The sequence below is a fragment of the Thalia democratica genome, chromosome 4 (genome assembly GCF_965202585.1).
Source record: "Thalia democratica chromosome 4, ktThaDemo2.hap1.1, whole genome shotgun sequence".
Classification (NCBI taxonomy): Eukaryota; Metazoa; Chordata; class Thaliacea; order Salpida; family Salpidae; genus Thalia; species Thalia democratica.
Genome location: NC_139168.1, coordinates 52,216,164 through 52,230,145, shown reverse-complemented (window position 1 = coordinate 52,230,145; position 13,982 = coordinate 52,216,164). Strand labels below are relative to the sequence as shown.

General features: G+C 25.4%; 1 protein-coding gene across 1 annotated transcript in view; it reads right to left on the bottom strand.

Annotated features, from left to right (window-relative positions):
• Positions 1–13,982, bottom strand: part of LOC145834095 (V-type proton ATPase subunit S1-like) — a 28,427-nt gene that overhangs the window by 11,442 nt on the left and 3,003 nt on the right. Inside the window, exons 3-6 of the mRNA XM_082941440.1 lie at positions 9,627–9,695; positions 7,720–7,843; positions 6,901–7,186; positions 5,735–5,782 (exon numbers count right to left, since the gene is read on the bottom strand). Of these exons, the coding sequence (XP_082797566.1) occupies positions 5,735–5,782; positions 6,901–7,186; positions 7,720–7,843; positions 9,627–9,695 (527 nt within the window). The remainder of the gene's footprint in view (positions 1–5,734; positions 5,783–6,900; positions 7,187–7,719; positions 7,844–9,626; positions 9,696–13,982) is intronic.

The following is a 13,982-nucleotide window of genomic DNA, read 5'->3' as shown; positions in this document are numbered from 1 at the left end:
GTTCATTAAAATTAAATAATTTCTACAGATTTTTACAGGTAAATAGTTTTTAATAGGTAAAATACTTAATGTTAAAACCGAGTGTTATAAAACTATATAATATTTGTAATTATTAAGTCCAAACTAAGTAAAGTAAACTAAAATACACAACAAAACAACAAATCATAATATAAACAAACCACTTACTTTAATGGAAAGATTAACTGATTCAAATTTATTTTACAGTTGCCAATGATTGAACAAATTACATCTAATAATTACGTCACAATATATATGAAGATTAAGAAAGTTAGATACAGTTTGGAAGCAGATTTAGTTTAAATGTTAAATCTAAAATGTAAAAAATTAAAACTTAAGAAAACAAAGCACAAAAAAACAAACTTAGTATTATGCTTACAAAGCACTGACCGGTAATTAAGTTACAGCGACATACATAAAATGACAAATACTTAACTTACATAAATATTGTATATAATAATTATTGAAATAATTGAATGTTGTTTTATAAAGTAGCAGTCGGTGTTTAAATTAAAGATCCCATACAGATGTCTTAAATATTTAATAATTAAACTGTGTTATATATGAAATTAAAATTTAAAACATAAAACAATAAGGTGATCATATGTTAAGTATAAACCTGCAGTAAAAAACCTCTAGCTCTATTGGGCGTAGTAGGTAAAAAAGCACGGTTTATCTGTGATTTTTTTACAGGCTTCCAATTAAACTTGGAACTTAACACATAAAAATGTGAAGAACCATAGTCGGAGGGTAAAGTGAATATATAAAATGTCGGAGAAAAGAAAGTGACATGTGTGAAATAAATATATTAATAATAAATGAATAAAACTATATTTTACTTAGGATGTATAACTATATTAATATATATTAATTGAATGTGTGTGTTTATGTGAAAGGTGAATGAAAAATATGGAAGGTTAGAAAGCGCCTAGGTGTTATTGGAAGAAGAACAACTGTGTACACAACCGACGGTTCTTCATCAAATACCACCTTGGCGCTTTCTCACCTTCCATATGTTTCATTCATCTTTCACATAAACACACACATTCACTTAATATATATTAACATAACTATATATCCTAAGTAAATTATAGTTTTATTCATTTATTATTTATATATTCATTTCACACATGTCACTTTCTATTCTCCGACATTTCATATATTCACTTTACCCTCCGACTATGATTCTTCACATTTTTATGTGTTAAGTTCCAAATTTAATTGGAAGCTTGTATTCAAATCACAAATAAACCGTGTTTTTTTACCTACTACGCCCAATAGAGCTAGAGGTTTTTTACTGCAGGGATATACTTAACATCAGTGGCGTAGCGTGGTATTTTGGTCAGGGAGTGCGCAAATTCTTTTCTCAAAAAATCCCCAAAATTAAAACTTTTGGGGCGCAAATTTTTCGGGGTCAATTTTCTCGAAAATTTCAAAAATTACTAAAAATCTATCTCCTACTTCACTTTTCAAGCAATCTTCTTCAAATTTTAGAAAATGTTCCTTATATTACAAGAAAAAAAACGTTACTTATGAATTTAGATAATTAAAATAAATAAAAATTTTATAAAAATATTTAAAAAAAAGATTTTTTTTCAAAAAAAAAAATTGCCACAAATTTTTAAATTCACAAGTAATGTATTTTTGTTACTGTATATAGATTAAACTGTTAAAGTTTGAAAAATGTAGGAGGCGATAGATTTTAAACAAACTAGCTTTTTTTCGCTGTTTTAGTTTTCCCTTCCCATAGGTGACCTATTATGCGGCCCGACTTTGACTGGTCATATCTCAAAAAATAATCCGAATATTTTAAAATAATAAAAAGCATCTTAAAGCTTACAAAAAATCTTTAAAATAAGATCAACTTCTATAAAATATGGGTTAACCCCCCCTATGGCCTTAAACTACAAATAAATAGTCAACTAAGTATAACAATTAATACCTCAAAACATTTTTCTCTGTGCAATTTCTAAACAATGTTCAGTATCAATTTTATATCAACAAAAAAAAACTGTCTTAAACTCAAAATAACTCATACTTTTAGTTTGTTGCAGTTTTTAATATACTATCTTTATCTTTGTTATAAAAATGTTAAATCTTCAGTATTAAAATTGAAAGTTTTAAATTTTCTAATTTTTTGTAGAAAAAATCTAAAGAGCTAGTTTTTTCTTAACTTCTACATTTTTACCTATATTACAATATAAAACTGTAAAGATAAATCTTAACAAATGAAGAAAATCTGAAATATAAACAAAATTAAAAATAAAAATTTCATACCACTTGAACTGCAGTCTTGATTAATAGCAATATGTGGTGTTGGTCTGCTATTTTTCAATTCAAGCTTTTGAACTTCAAATAATTTTCCTACCTAACATATTTTTAGACTCGCAACAATCCATACAATATTACTTTGCATATTTTTTTAAATAATAATCTAAAAATTAATGAAAACAAACGTTTACTTTTTCTTTAGTATTATAAAACATGTTTTACATAAAAAAAACAAAAAACAATTAACTTTGAAGATATCAGGATTGCCTTGCTCTTTGAGTCTAAATAACTATCCTGAGTTAGTTTAAAAATGTCATGTGTCATCATAAGCATTTTAAATTATTTTAGAGAATTTTTTTTATTGTTTTTAAACTAATAGAAACTAGGCTTTATAACAAAGCTTTTGAAACCACTAAATCTACCCTGAGTAAAAAAATAACAATTCTATCCTTAGTCAACCTGAGCTTAAAAATACTTAAAACATTCTGAGTTATCCTGATTTTTACTGAGTCATCTAAAGTTTTCCAAAACTTCATAAATCCTGAGTTATCCTGAGAGTATGGAAAATTTTTACTAAATGTTTCCGATACAAAACAAAATGTTTAAAATATAAGTTTTTAAGGTCAAGATTTTCAATGCTTTTAAAAATTGAAAAGGAATATAACTTTTCACTTATCTTAAAATCAGTTTTTTTAAGATCTTTAGGGAATAGCATTTTTTAAATACTACAAACAGGTGGTAAAAGGATTTTTTTTTTTCAATACCATTTAAAATTTGATTTAAAACTAAATAAATTTAAATTTAGAATTAATCAATTGTGTCTTTTAGACTAGAAATTGATTGTAAAAATTCTGTTTTACAAGTTGCTATAAATTTATTCATGATGTGAATAAAGAAATTTTAAAATAACTTGCTACAAAAATTAATTATTTTTTAAACTTTATGGTTGATAGAACAACAAAGTTTGATTTGTTTGTTATTTTAATAAAAATTTTAAGTTTAGATAATCTAAACAATACTTTTTGTATAGTGAGATTAAAACTGTAATCACAGTATGAACTGTTTGTTTACTATTTATTTTAATTTATTTTTTTATTTTTTTCAGTTTTTTGTTATTTTTTTTAAATTATGTTCTTAATATTTTTTATTCTTGTTATCAATTTATTTTTAAAATAGTAGCAGTTGTTTATTGCTATTTTTACAACAATTTGTTTATGAATCATTATCACTATAAAACAGGTTTAGCTTTATGGTTTGTTAACAAAATGTTAGCATTTGTCCTTTTAAAAAATCTGTCATGAGGTTATACTACTGTGGTGCACTAACTAGTTGCGTACTGTTTGAGTCTAAATTCTTATGAAGTTAATGTAGTTATAAAATTTTTCCTTATGGCGTTTTTCATCAACACCGGTGCGCATTTGCAATTACGCACCGAATCAGTATACTGGGTAATTCCCTATTTTGTCACTAATTGGTACTAGAAATTTCGTTTTAATTTTCGAATACTAGAAAAACATAGTTGAAAAAAGGCAAACTAAACAAAAAAAATAAACAATAAAGGATAAAGATATTGCTTTTTTTTTTTGGGTGGCACGCATGCACCAGCGTCTCTCCCCACCCTACGCCCCTGCTTAACATATGATCACCTTATTGTTTTATGTTCTACATTTTAACTTTCATATGCAACACAGTTTAATTATTAAATATTTAAAATATCTGAATGGGATCTTTAATTTAAACACCCGACTGCTACTACTTTGTAAAACAACATTCAATTGTTTTAATAATTATTATATCAGGGTTGCCACTCTTTGAGTCAAAAAATCTTCCCTGAGTGACCAGAAACTTCCCTGAATTTTTTTCAAATCCTTAAAAACTCTATTATTTATTAAAAAATTACAATGTTAATTCTAAGAATATTGAAAAACTAGCCGCAACTGTAAAAAAATTCTAAATAAGTACCTAAAAACAAATAAAATTAATTTTTTTGAACAAAATATTGAAATTTGTTCTAGAAAAAATTTTCCCTGAGATTTTCTAAAAAATCTTAAAATTTCCCTGAAATTAAAAAAAAAACCAAAACTGCCCTGAGTTTCCCTGAGTTAAAAAAAAGAATCAAAATTCCCTGAGTTTCCCTGAGATTTTTTATAACTTAAAAATTCCCTGAGTTTCCTGAGTGTGTGGCAACCCTGTTATATATAATATATATGTAATTTAAGTCATTGTGATTTTATGTATGTTGCTGTAACTTAATTACCAGTCAGTGCTTCGTAAGCTTAATAATAAATTTGTTTTTTTGTGCTTTGTTTTCTTAAATTTTAAATTTTTACATTTTAAATTTCACATTTAAACTAAATCTGCTTCCTAATTGTATCTAACTTTGATTTTGTTATAATTTTAGATTTGATCATTAGAAACATATAATTTATAAAATACACGTTATATCAAGTTCCTGTGACTTTTATTGTCTTTACCGTTCTTAAATTTTATTGATTCACTAATAAAATTTCAAAATTATTGATATCAACTAATGGTTGTTGTTTCATTTTTATTCATAACAGATTACATACTACTTTTCATATAAAAGCGCTTTACGTCTTTCTCACATATAAAGACTAAGTTAATTAACTTTACTATACAAATTAAATAGCTTTCTTAATCTTCATATATGTTGTGACGTAATTATTGGATGTATTTTGTTCAATCATTGGCAACGGTAAAATAAATTTGAATAAGTTAATCTTTCCATTAAAGTAAGTGGTTTGTTTATATTATGATTTGTTGTTTTGTTGTGTATTTTAGTTTACTTTACTTAGTTTGGACTTAATAATTACAAATATTATATAGTTTTATAACACTCGGTTTTAACATTAAGTATTTTACCTATTATAAACTATTTACCTGTAAAAATCTGTAGAAATTATTTTATTTTAATTTTAATGAAAACATGTATACACCTACTTTATTCTATGCTTCTATTCTTACATTACAGTAATTATTTTTTTACAGAACCCAGTTGAAGTGTGTTGATTCGTTAACACACAGAAACATATGTTGGTACAAAAAAAGAAGATTACTGTATAATTTGTTTTTATTTATATTTTAAGTTACAAATGGTATATTAAATGTTACAAAAACCTTCGTACAATAGTACATTCTAAAACATAATTATAAACTTTTGGTTTCTAATATTGCATTGAAATAAGCTGTGTTGCAAGTTTAGTTTAAAAATTTCTAATTTAGTAAAAATTAATAAAAAGGCTAATTTTTATAAAATTTTTAATAATAAGTGTTATTAAAAATTGTAAATAAGAAAATTGTAAATGTTTATTCCTAGAAACTATTTTTAAATTCATATAACTTAAGCTTAAAAAATCTATAAACAACTAAATATAATTGACAAGTTTTACAAGTCTAAGAAACTATTATTGAATAAAATTAATACCTAATTTGAATTTTGTTGTTTTCAGTTGTAGTAAAGTTTCCTTTAAACCTGTAAAAAATATTAATAACACATTCAAAAATGTAAAACAACTATAATAAACATTTTTATAAGTTATAGAAAACGTCTTCACAGCGGAGGCAACATCACCTACATGCGGGTGAAAGCTACTGATGTTTAAGAAATCTCCCACTTGTATTTAATAAGTTTACAAAATAGTTGATATTTCCTCGTAATCTCACTCTTAAGGGCATTATGAAGGGTAAAACACTTTTTTTTTAATTTGATCTTATTTTATATAGTTTTTACTAAGCTACAAGATGCTTTTTACAGATAATAAAAATTCAAAAAAATTTTGAGATACAGCCGGTCAAAGTCGGAGGCAGCATTAGGATCCTTATGGGAGGCGCCAACTAAACAGCAAATAACTAGAAATCACTAAAAATCTATCTTCTCCTACGTTTTTTGAAATAGCTACCTCAAGTTTTCAGGAAATGTACCTTGCAATATTTAGAAAATTTTGTCAGAACAAAATTTTAAAAAAATAAAAAAATAAGAAATTTATAATAAAAAAACAAAAAAAAACTGTTTGTTTTGTTTATTTCTTGTATTGAACTTTTATTTTTCAAGTTTTTAAAAATTCTTTCTGACAGAATTTTCTAGATATATTAAGGAATACTTCCTGAAAATTTGAGGTAGTTATCTCAAAAAACGTAGGAGAAGATAGATTTTTAGTGAAATAGTCTATGTTTGCCGTTTTAGTTTGCGCCTACCATAAGGATCCTATTTCTACCTCCGACTTTGACCGGTTATATCTCAAAAATTATTTTGAATTTTTATAATCTATAAAAAGCATCTTATAGCTTATTAAAAACTATATAAAATATAATCAAATTTTGAAAAAAAAGTGTTTTAACCCCCCCATGCCCTTAATTTGAGAACAGCTATTCATATTGATTATTAAAAAACATCACAACTTGTTTAAATTTTAATACATTAATCAAGTTCAGCTTCAATTTGGTAAATTTTTATAAAATGTCAGGTCTAAATTAAAAAGAAAACACTGTTGCAAATTTTATAATAGAAAATATCTAGTTTTAGGCTATCGGTTATTTTTAGTTGTAGATAACATATTGAAAAAATTTAATTGTACAACAATTAGCAAAAACCATGATTTTTGGACTTCACTTTTGTCCTGACAGTCAGTTGTATAAGAGTTGTCAGTTGTTAAATTAAGTTTAATCATCTTCTTATTCAGGCTTGAATCGTAGAACTTAACCTCATCAAAACAAAATATCATGCATTCATTTGTAATGCATTTATTGTACACTTTAACTTTTTCTTTTGATAAGACTTCTCTTTTACTTCTTTTGTTAACAATGTTATTGCTTGCAGTCCAAATTAGCATAGTATTTGTATGATCATCATCAGACAAATAACTAGTGATTTGATTTGCTAACAAAAGTATATTTCAATGGTAAATATCAGACAAATATCTTTAAAATAAAAACTGAGTAATAAATACGTTTAGTAAAGTGAAAAAAAAAGTTATATAAACCTTAATTTAACACTATAGTTACATATTTTTAAATTCAAATACAAATGTTCAAATACATTAAATTGGTAATATGTTTGTTAAAAGAGGTCCAAATAAAATAAGTTAGTTGGAATATAACAAAAACAATAAATTGTAAAAAACTTGCTCTATTAAATGTAACGAATTTTTTATGTGATAAATTATTAACAGTGCCATTGAATTCTTATCTTTTCAGAACTTAATGGAATTGTGTTATTAGTTAAACACAGAGAAACATACATCAGTTTCAACACAGTAAGTACTTTGCAAATTAATACTATTTTCTATCTAAATACTAAATTTATTGTAAATAAATTTTTACTCAATTAATTCAAAAACTTAAATTATTCTATATCTCAAATACAAAAAAAAGAAAAAAAAGTTTTATAAAAAATAAGCTATTCAAAAATACCAGCATTTTCAAGACCAGAAGCTACATGAACAACTTTAACTTCGTTATCTTTGAATATATCTGAAAATTTACTTTCTTGAACAAAATTCTGCACAGATAGTGTTGAGGGGAGTTGTAAATAGTTCTAAAAAGTTTTTTTTGTATTTAACAAGCATCTAAGGTTTAAAAATATTAAGAAATTCTGTTAAAAAACTTTAAATAATACATCAAGGTTTAATTTTGCAAATGTTATCAATTTTTTAAGCAAAAAAAAAACTGTTTATTCATAAAAACTAGTCTGAATCACTACAGACTGGCTTGAGATAGTGTTTAATGTTGAATAAACTAGAAAAAAAAATATTAAACCACTGATGCAGGATTGATAGATGTTTTTGTAATTTTCTTCCAGGTTTTTTGATTAATTTTTAGTTTGAAATTAAATTCAGGTTAAAACTGCCTTAGATAGTATAACAAAAATGAAAAGATACTCTAAAGGTATTTTAAATGTGTTTTTTAATATTTTTTAAAATTATATTAAATCTTTTAATCTTTATGATAGATCTTTTGTATCTAATCAAAATTCCGTACGTTTATATCTATAATTTGTTTACTACTCCAGGTTTTACCAAATTTTTTAAAGATTTTGTTTGAAATTTAAGGTTTTTTCAGGGTTTTATTTGTGGAAATTGTCAAATTTTAGGTTTTTCTAAGATTGCAGGTTTTTTGGCAAACGTGACTGATGTAAAAATTCAAAGTAAAACTATTAAATACATAGGGGGTCCACCTTGTTTTCTACAAGTTGATCTTTTTTTTGTATTTCTATCTTAAATATCAAACACTTTTCACAGCTTAACATTATTCTAGCTAACTTATGAGATACGAGCAATGAAAGTCAGTGAGTTCAATAAGTTCTTTGTAGAACGCCTAAACTAAAAAATCAAAAAAAGACAATTTTACTAAAAGTCTATATTCGCCTTCATTTTTAACCAATCTTCATCCAATCTTTAAAGTAATTACCAACATTTTTATATATTTTATTTTATTTTTTTTTTTTTGAAACAAAAATTTAAAGAATGCAACCATATTTCTGTACTTAATACCAAACTTTAAATTTTCAGTATTCATATAATTCTAACATTCAAAACTTTTTCAAATGTTTATGGAGTATTTCCTGAAAATTTAAGGTGAACTGCTTTAACATAATAAAAATAAAACAACTTAAATATATTGTTTTTAATTTATTAGAAAATACACAATGAAAAAGTTCTGGTGCAAACATTTGTAATAAAAACTTTTTACAGAAACAGCTATATATCAAAAATTTACTAAAACCTTTTTTTTGTATAAAAACTGGTATTTAGTTTATACTTAGAGCTTTTACATAAGACTTGATGTTAATTTATGTAAAAAAATCCCTAACTAAACCCCTCTTTATGCCCTTAAATGAACGCACAGACTATAAAGTACACAAAAACAATTGACACAACTTAAACTTATCAAAAATAAACAAACTTTTTTAAGTTATCATTAAAACAAATGTCTTTTTTTGAATAAAATAAAAAACTAGCCTGAGTTTTGTAAAAATCTTCAAACTAGCTTAAACATCTCAGTATTTTATTTAAGAATTTTTATGAAGTGTTAAACTTTATTACTAGCCTTCACAGTAAGTGGCAACAGTGCAATTATGTAAGTATACTTATTGCAAAGTTTTTTATAAAATAATTAATTTTCTTTTATGCTATAAACAAAACAATTTAATAAGTGTGTAATACAACACAAAAAAGCATTGTTTAAAAAATAGTTACACTACTTAAAATTTATAAACTTGGAGTATTTTATTTATTTATTTTTTTCGTTCAATATTTTTCATTTTAGTTTAAACTTTTTACATAAAGTAATATTTATACAAACATTTTTTTTACTCTTACTTTTAATTGAAGAATTTTTTCAGACTGATAGTATTCTGAAGTCAGTTTTCTTAAAGTGTCCACGTTGAACTAAGTGAATGTAAATTTAGTAAAATTTAATTCAAATTTAAATATCTTAAAAACACACAAGTTAAAATGCATCTATAAAACAGTCTTTTAAAAACACATACAACAGTGTTAAAAAAGATCACAGAGAATGTTGATAACTATGTATTCAACTTCAAGTAAGCATAAGGTAAAAATAAAATAAGAAGGGTCCGAATTGATTTTTACAATTGATTTAAATTTGTAGAGTTTAATCTGAGTTTTTAGATGTTTTTAAGTGCTTAACAAAATTCAAGGTTACTTTCAAGATATAAGCATTCAAAGTCGGTGACCTCAATTGGTTTCTCAAGGCTCAAAAGGCTCAAAGTAAAAACGCAAAAAAAAAACTATTTCACTTAAAATCTATCTCCTCCTTCATTTTTAACCAATTTTCTTCAAATTTTCACAGTAAGTCTACTACTATTATTTGAATTGGTTTAATGCAGGAATATTTTTAATTTTGAAAAATATAAATGCTGTTAAAAAAAAATTGTTTGTTCTGTCTAAAACTTTAATTTTTAAATATTTGTAAAAACTAACCATTAAATTTTTTTTAAATTATAAAAGAATTTTTTTCTGAAAATTTGAGGTCTCTAGCTCAAAAAATGAAGGAGTAGATATATTTTTAGTGAATTTTGAAACTTTTCAGAAATTTGACTCTGAAAAATTTGCAGCTCATACATTTGTATAAACTTTTTATAAAAACATCTATATCTCAAAAAGTACTTAAAAATTTTATATTTTATAAAAAACTGACTTGTAGTTTATACCTTAATCTTTCATATAAGAGCAATTGTTAATTTTTGTAAAAAAAAACTGTAGTGTTCCCCTCTGTGCTAAAGTGATACTGTGTGTAGCATAATTAAACTGTAGCTCATTTTATTATATATCAATGTTCATATTTACACTTATTATCATTTCAGATTTTTATTGTTAATTAAATATTTAAACACAAGGAGTTTTTCTTCATACAAAATAAACCTATTCAGCTTATGATGCTTCTAATAAAGTCCCCATTTCATGGATGCAACTACAAGACGCCAAACACTCAAGCTGTTGTAATGCCAAACGCACTTTAACTGATAACGCCAAGAGTTGACCGGGTATCAGCCAAGAAACATGGCTTGCCTTTATTTGCAGGTGGCAGCTTTTCAAAACTGGGTAAAATATAAGCAGCCAAAATGCAAGTATACAGCTTTTTCAATGTGCGCAAGTTGACAAATGATCCTAGGCTGATGGCTAAGTTAGAAGAACATGTGGCTAAACTGAAATAGTCAGTAGTGGTCATAAAAGTTGCAATTGGATTCAAAAGGGCAGAACTTATGAGCTTACATCAAGATTACATTGAATAAATGGATTGAATTGATGAACCATTTAGAACATTTGCAACCCAGGTTTTCAGCAAAGCAGAAACTTTTTATTTTATAGCAGTCAGTGAGTGTAAATGTGGAAAGAAAATGTGCTTGCAGGTGACAGTTACAATAAAAGAGAAGTACTCAGCACTGAATAAACTTTGTCTAGATCATTTCCATACTTTGATATAATTTTGCTCATTTAAAGCAAAAAATGGGTAGGCATGCAATAGACAGGGTTGCCAAATGTTTTTGGCAATTTTTCTCCAGAATTTAAAAATTACACGTTTAAGGATCTATTTTTGGTTTAAAATCAAGCTTAAGGTAAAAAAAAATGTATTGAATAGTATAACAACATTGAAAAGATATCTTACAGTTAAGTTAAAATGTGTTTTTTTAACAAAAAAATTTTTGATGATGACAAGAATTTTCATCTATACTACAGATTCTATCTGTCAAAATAAATTTTTTCTACTTAAGATGTAAAAGTTGCTTACAATTCAAGATTTTTTCAGGTTTTTTAGCCTAAATTGTTGAACTCCAGGTTTTTCCAAGATTTAAGCTTTTTTGACAACCCTGAATAAAGAACTCACGCACAGTATCAGGTATCTTCCTTCAAGGTTCCCACTAAAATTTCAAAAAAAAAAATTATAGGGAAATACATGAAGTATAGCTTCTTTTCAGTTTTTTATTTCTGAATAACAATACAGTAGATACAGTAGCTGATTAACTACTTATTAGTTTTATCATCTAAAAATTGGACATCTGAGTTTTTTGTAATAGGGTATTCAAAATTTGTCAATTTTTTTTTGAAGAAATAAGCATGTTACGTCACTAAACAATTTTCAGGCTAAAATGTACTTTTTCACTCATCATAAAATCGTACAAAAAAAGTGATACCATGGTTGCCACTGATCAAGCTGAAAAAAAATTCCTGACTTTTCCTGACTTTTTACCAAAATTTTCCTGACTTTTCTAAATCAAACTCTTAAATTAAACTTATTCTTAAATACATAATCTAAACACTTGAAACTATATAAAGCTTTCAATCTAACTTTAATTCAGGTTAAAAACAACAGTTTTTTTGCTGAATTCTATCATCAAACTTCCAGTACATCACTTAAACCATCTGTGTATGATTGATGTTTGTAATAAACAGCTCTATCAGCAAAACACTTGTATTATTACCTTATAAACACAGCTTGTCTGAAAAAAGACACATTTTTTTAGCTTTTCCTAGCATAAATGTATCTAGATAAACAAACAACATATAAGGAACATTTACAATTAAAACATTGAATTAACTTTCACAACTAAAATCTTAAAACATAAACAAATTTTTACAGTTGAAACCTTAAAACAATAAAGAACACAATTTTTTAGAATTTCCTAGCATAAATGTATCTAAATAAACGAAACGACATATAAGGAAGTTTTACAATTAAAACCTTAAATCAATAAGGAACTTTCACAACTCAAACCTTTTAACAATAACAAACTTTTACAGTTAAAACATTAAAACAATAAAGAACTTAATTAAATACTGTTTTTTTTTTAATTTATGTACTAAAATTTATTTTCTTCGTTTTTTTATTAGCAGTTCAACCTCTTCATCCAATGAAGATATATTTTCCTTCATCTGGTCTGTGTCCGCTTCAATATACACATTAACTTGTTACATAAAATACTAAATTAACTGCTTAGTTATAAAGAACTCAATTATTTACTTAAACAAAAAACACTTTGATTCTAAAGTTACGCTAGATAAACTTCTGTGTTTATATCACAGTTTCACTATGGAAGTGTCCTTGCTACAGATCATCAATACTAAAAAGCTTACAAAATCTGCTTGTTCAAGTAAGGTACTTGTTCATTATGTTAATAGAAAATTTTAGCAGTTTTATAAAGGATATTTTACTAATTTATACCAGATGAAAAAGGCATTGGAAATAAAATTAAATATTTTTGTAAATTTCTAGGAAAGTTTTGGAATTTTTTTTTTGACTTTAATAGATTTTTAATTAATTTTCACCATTTGAAGGCTTTGGAAAACAAGGAATTTTGTAAATTTAAACTGACAAAATCTGACTTTTTTTTAAATTTCATCAAAATTCCTGACTTATCCAGACTTTTTTTCAAAACCCCCTATTTTTTCCTGACTTTTGTAATTTTTTTTAATTTTTCCTGACCGAGTGGCAACCCTGTGATACAAAAAAAATCTAGTTACTACAGCAACAAGAGTATTTTTAAAATGCATTTTATGTTTTTCACTCTGAAAAGGAGTGCATATAACTCTAAAATAAAAATAAAATTTATAAAACCAAAAATAAAAATATTGGTCATATTATCACAAAAATTTTCTTCACTAAGCAAAAATACATAAATTTTAGGGACTTTTACATTGGTTCAACTTTTTCTAGGGATTTCTAGAGATTTTTCAGAATATTGCAAATTTCTAGGGATTTATAGGGAAGTGAGAACCCTGTTCCTTTCCAAAGTCAAAAAAAAAAAAAACTTTCAATGTAGGAGATAAGTCTGATTACGTCCCATACCAGAGCTGTAAAAAATTGTTCTATCCATTCAAAGAAAAAGCAACTAGAAATGTAAAACCTTTTAGATATTGTTAATCTTGTTTTGGTGCAACCAGACAAAGAATGTTAATGCTGTTCAAGCTCATGATAATAATGCTGGTCAAACCCAAGATTACAATTCCTGTTTTATGCTAATAAAGCTAATAAGGGAATTATGTTGAATACAATTATATTTAACAGGAAAAAATTGAATTAATTTAAAGTCTTAAACCATCCACGTGCATCAATTAAAATTACTAAATACAGAGCAAGTAAGTTTTTTAAGGTAAATGCTTTAACTGATACTAGTGCAGAGTTGAATCTTTGGGGATGGAAAGACTTGCAAGATG